Source organism: Poromitra crassiceps (genome assembly GCF_964638095.1).
Source record: "Poromitra crassiceps genome assembly, chromosome: 2".
In the NCBI taxonomy this organism is placed as follows: Eukaryota; Metazoa; Chordata; class Actinopteri; order Beryciformes; family Melamphaidae; genus Poromitra; species Poromitra crassiceps.
The window spans coordinates 94,454,390-94,460,389 of NC_139624.1; the positions used below are offsets into that span (position 1 = coordinate 94,454,390).

At 43.7% G+C, this 6,000-nt stretch overlaps 1 protein-coding gene across 1 annotated transcript in view; it reads left to right on the forward strand.

Annotated features, from left to right (window-relative positions):
• zcchc2 (zinc finger, CCHC domain containing 2) overlaps window positions 1–4,469 on the forward strand; it is a gene marked incomplete at its 5' end in the record, with an annotated part of 116,610 nt that extends 112,141 nt beyond the window's left edge. The window contains one exon of the mRNA XM_083631852.1: window positions 4,394–4,469. Within this exon, the coding sequence (XP_083487978.1) occupies window positions 4,394–4,455 (62 nt within the window). The 3' untranslated portion in view covers window positions 4,456–4,469. The remainder of the gene's footprint in view (window positions 1–4,393) is intronic.
• Window positions 4,470–6,000: the final 1,531 nt, after the last annotated feature.

A 6,000-nucleotide genomic window follows, 5' to 3' on the forward strand; every position in this document is an offset into this window, starting at 1 on the left:
ACGGGGGGATGTCGATCTAAGCCTCTTACATCGCCTCTTACAATATGGGAGCTATTGAATGTGTCTAACCTATTTTACAGAACCCTTGGGTGGCGACAGTGCTCTCCAGATTACAGAAAGGTCCGGAAAACTGCAGGAGAAAGCCGTGATCAAAGAGAAACCGATGCATGCTGCAGCCAGAGCCATATAGATTGCTCTGTCTGCAGCTGACAGTTGGCTGCGAACATCAGTCAATCCGCGCCCACAACTGAGCTCCTCTGCCTCTGTCTGTCTGTCTGCATATAGTTTCTCCACACGATTACCCGCCAGAAAGGCAGCACCCGACGCCGAACGGCCAAACCTTTTCCTGCAGTCCCATTTGGCATTTCCTTGTCGCGCTGGGATCCGCCCGGGAGCCGCCGTCAGCCGCCCGGCGCAAAAACGGAGGCTCCGAAAATAGACTGGGTGCGTGTGGGGAGGAGTTTGCAGCTCAGGGGGGGAGAGGGGGGGTGGGGCACGCAGGCTGCACAGAACTACACCACGTCACTACATCAGAAAATATTAGCTAGAGTCAGTGAATGTGCTTGAAATGCTGCATTTCACAAAAGGCTGAATATCTCAGCTTATAATTTGAAAACTGTCTTTTTGCTCAAAACAGCCTATCTTCTCCGGCTCATAACTAAAGAACGGAAAATGGTATCAATAAACTTTTTTTTGCAGATGATAGAACAGGGTCTCCTCGTTCTTTGTGTGTGTTCGGTGTTTACATAGTAATATCACACAATATTCTGTGGGCCTCGAGAAATCACTGAAAACGCTCTGAAACTCTGGCACTGGGAGCTTCCGTTCTCCAAAAGTGGCTGGCACTCAATGAGTTAAATGAATAAGTTATCAATAATTTAATTAATTAATTTGTGGTCATATGCAATATGATGACAAAATAGTGTATCTATGAGACTCTGCAGACTTTAATCAATGTGAACCAGAAATAGCTTTATTATCCCAGTTTGGCAAAATTATGACGTAATGAGTGGTGTCCCATTTCCTAGGCGATTGTTTTCAACCCCTATCCCTTGTGGCTCCGTTTTGAAGAGCAGGGGCTAGGGGTAGTCAAAAACAAGGGGTAGGGGTAAAATTAAGAATTGTGATTAAGACGGTGTCTCCATTTTTATTTAACCCTACTCAACAACAGGTAACTAGGGTTGGCTATTGTTTGGATTTGAACTATTCTGATTCCGTTTACAATTCTGCTTATCAATCCCAAAACAGGTGAGATGCTTATTTCAGAGATTTTTTTTTAACCATTACACATCATATTCAGCCATATTCATATTATCATAACATTGCTTGTCGTTTGTTATGAACTTTTGTAATCATCAACAGTTTAACGTTTTATATATTTTTTAATTAACACTTTATGTAGCAGTCCGTGTCCGCCACTTAATATGTCTGGGTGGGAAATCAGATTTCAAGTATGTTCTCCACACAATATCTGTTTAGGAATCAAGCAGAATCAAAATGAAAATCCTTTGGAATCAGAATTTTGGAACTGGTTCCAATTTGGAAGCGGTTCTTGATGGCCAACCCTCCAGAACCCACGTTCTTTTTGGTTCTGCGGATCAGTCTGGCCTCCAGCCCGCCCCCAGCCATTTGCACGGACCAATCAGGGACGCTGCTGGTAAAACAGTATGGCAGCTCCCAAAGTGAAGAGCGTAACGTCAACATTAGTAGAGTAAACACAGCCATGAGTGCAGTAGGGCTGCCCCCTCCTGATCGATTAATCGGTCGACATGCTCTTGGTCGACGAGATTCACGTTGGTCGAACAATCGCTGGTGTTAATAATTTCATAGGAGAGATTCAATTTCATAACAAGAAAAGCGATCTGGAACGAAGTAACGTGCCGCGGAAGCAAGTTGCAACACGGACCTTTTCTAGAAGCACACAGGAAGTGATCCAGGCTAGAGAGAGACAGGCTAATAGTTAGCAGGCTATCTAGACTGAGTGCAACCAGCAGAGCGATGGAATTAACAATTAAATGGCTCAGCTATCAGCGCAAACAATGGACACGTTTCAGCATGCAGCCACCATCAGCTGTTAACGAGCAGCTAACTACGCAGTAGGCACCTTATGAGTTGAGACTACAGTCGTCAGTGAGACTGCACGTCCACACTCCACAGAGATACACTCCAACTCCAGTAATGTTAGACAGACTTAAGATGTTACTGGAATAAATTGCAAAAGCTGTCTAGTTGTCCTTTCTGCCAACTAATTAACCATGCCACATGTGCTAACATTACATAACCATCGCACATGCAACTCAAAGCTGTTTCCCATTAGCTGAATATGGCCAGGTGTTGCATAGCACACTGATCAGTCTGTCCATTCCGGTAACCAGTGGCGGCCGGCCACTAGAGGGCGCCAGGGCGCCGCCCCACCTACAGGAAGGAGGGGAAAATAAAACGTTATACTGTATATATATACGGTATATATATATATATATATATTTTTATGAGCGAGGTGAATATTAGATAGTGAGTATATAATCTGCAATAAATATGTAGATTCATAATGATGTACATGTGTACTGTTTTTGGTCAACTTTTGGTGGAAGCCGTCCGGGGACTTCCGGCTTCCACCAGTGCTGCAGCAGGATCTGTGTAAATTGCACATGCGCTGTTCACTCTCAAAACAAAGGGATTCCGAGGGCGCTGGTATCTAGCAACCAGGTGGAGGTCGGGCCAGGTAGAGGGACGCAATGCATTCTTGACGGACTCTATATTTGCATGTACGAACATGCTTTCCTCATAGGTAATGTAATGTAACTCATTCACATTCTGTGGGAAGTCTAATCTGTTGCCCATATGATTCAGAAGGTGCTAGTAGGCTAACGTCCGTTACTACTTGCTTGATTTAGGGCTGGAGTGGATGATAATTAATTCAATAGCCTATTATTGTTTGTTGTTTTCAGTAGAATCATCGTGATGATATTGATATGAAGTTATTTTAATAGTGACATTTCTGCTGTCTAAATTGATGATGACAAGCAAATGTTACTTAAAAACTGATCAAATGAGGTATGGCAGGAATATTATTTGAAAATGTAAGGTTTGTTTGACATCACCATTCAGTTCAATGAGATGAACACTGATTTTGCATACGTGAAACATATGCTATTCATATTGAGAATAATCCTTATGATTATCATATTGATTTCAACCCCATTGTCCAGGCCTATATTTGGTATAGCCCTCCCTGGACAAAAATGCACCAGCCGCTACTGCCGGTAACGTTACAACGCTGCAAATAGCTTTTATTTATAATTATCAGCTATCGGGTATAGTGCGCTCAGTAGTCAGTACACTGCACAAAATAAGAAAAAAGTACACTGCAAAAAATAATAACAAAAAAGTACACTGCAATTTTATTTTTTATTTTTTACCCCGTTTCAACCAATCGATTGGTCGGAGCTGTGGTCAATTTCTGGTCGACCAGGATAATCTTTGGTCAAGGGCAGCTCTAGAGTGCAGTTATTGCAGAAATAGACTCAATGACAACAATTAAACAAGAATAGGAGAGTGCACCTATAGAGTTTCTCTGTGGAAAAGACGTTTTCGACATTCTTCCAATTGGATTTGGCAATGCTGATTGGTTGAAGGAGTTGTCTGTAAAGGCAAGTACTCCCGCCCACTGAAATCAACATGGACGGTAGAGATGCGCGGATGAGCTTTTATGCCATCCTAATCCGCGTGTATGCATGAACCGTCCGCCCGCCATAAATCCGCGCAAATTATTTCATACTATTTATAGATCCACGCCCGCCATTCACCCAACATTTCACAACGCTATAAAAGGAGCGAACTTACGCTTTCTGCTGCCGTTGGTGCGATCGCTGCAGTCCAAGACTCCAAATAAACTTCCTGTATTATGCTGTATTATGTCCAGTTTACTCGATGCGTCTTCTCTCCAAACACGTCTTCAGCGGAGACTCAGCTGAAGCACATGGCTATTGTTTTGTTTACGGCCGTGGGTCCTTTGGGGGATCTACAATGAATGTGCCTGACGAAAAATGTAGCTTAAAATACGTTCATAGACTAGAGAACGTAATTCATATTATTTGTCCTCATTAATGATACATCGTTTCAACCGCCCGCAAACCATCCGCTATTAATCAGAATGTTTATTTTTATGATCCAGCCCGCCCGCGGGGTGGGTTATCCGCCGTCAGCGCGGTTATAACTGCAGCCCGCGCATCACTGGAGTCCAGACTGAAACTTAGAGCGAAACGGGATGTGAGGTCACGTTATCAGGATGGTTTTTACCAGGCTAGCAAAAAAAGGTGATAGGAGCATCCCTGTTTTCTTTTGTTTCTTGAATGATCCGCTGATCTTCTGTCTGTTGTGTGTCTGGATGCAGGTGGTTTCCGGCTAAAATACGCCGCCTCTCACATTTCAGACGCGCTCGACAACGGCGACTGAAGAAGAGGAGACTGAGAGGTCTTCTTCAGCTCTGCTCTCCACAGCGCCACCTTCAGCTCTGCTCTCCACAACACCGCTTTCGGAGATCCCAAGGAAGAGCAAGCTGCCAAGGGCTCAATGGATGAAGCCTGCGTACTTGTGCCTGAGAAAACCTTGTCACGGACGGACCAATGAGAGCCAAGCAGACGATCCGCGCTCTTGCACAGCGACTCCCGGTCCCTTCCCTTTCAGTTTGATTTGTAGTATTTTTGCACTGAAGGTTGGAAACGATTAACTTATTACGTCACGACGAGGAAGATGGGAACTTTTTGGGAAGCCGAGACTAGTCTCAACTCCAAAAGTTCCGTATTCCCTTTTATTCGTCTGTTTTCTACAACAGTATATTTATGCTTCTTCCCCGTCACCGCTACTCTTCTCCGAAGATATTATAGTCTGACAAACTGTACGGCAATTTGCCAAGATTATAACACAAATCAAAACAAGGCAAGCCTAGTAAAGCCTGACTGGACTGCTGCCGATGCAGCACCTGGAGCGGGCCGGCCAACAAACGGCTCTGCTCAACACTCACGCTGTTTCAACAATGGGGAGACAGGTAGTAGGTCAGCCAGACGGTCGGTCAGACACACGGTCTGTCGGTCAGTCAGTCAGCCCCTGAGACATTTCTTTGCCGGCCCATTCCAGGTCCAGCAAAAGGTAATGCAAGCAAAACGCTGGGATTTTATGTTCCACATTCTTTCTTGATTTTCGCTGCATTTTTGAATGTATGTCATTTTTCTTTGTTTAGGAGTTGTTAAGGAATCTGACTGTATGGGAAAAATGTGTTTTCATGCATTTTTGCCACTTGATATATAATGTGAAGTGCATAGTAAGAGGTTCTGAAAAGCATTGTGTCCGTTTTGTCAGAAGGTAAATGCTGCTCTGTGTTATAATTTTTTTTCTTCCAGTTTTAAAGTTTTATTATTTGGTGATATGCACTATAGAGGATCAGTAACACTAGAAGTGTCACAAGTGCACTAAAACAGTCCTCAGCCTAACCAACCTGAGCAAAGGATTCATTCAATAGATCCTTCTCACGGGGGCCATTTTGTGTCGAGAAGCCAGGGTAAACACAGGTGCAAGCAAAACACTAATGAGGGTTTCCAAATCCCAATCATGGAAGTTGGAAACCCTCATTAGTGTTTTGCTTGCACCTGTGTTTACCCTGGCTTCTCGACACAAAATGGCCCCCGTGAGAAGGGTCTATTTCACCTCAACAGGTTCAAAATCCACATGACTTTCAGCATTTTTCCAAGTTTAGTTTACTTGTAGTATTTAAGTATTATTAGTGAAATGGCTTTTTATGGCCAACCCTTTTAAGAGAGTGAGATTACTCAATTTCCTGAATTCAACCCCTGCTGATCCGTGGCATCATTTGCTCTCCATACTGATTCTCCATAACCAGTCAGACCTGATCCAGGATCTGATTGACAACATCATGTGCTTGACTGTTTGTCATCCTCTGAATTGAGATCAGCGTCCTTCTCTGAAACATTTAAAAAGGTGTGC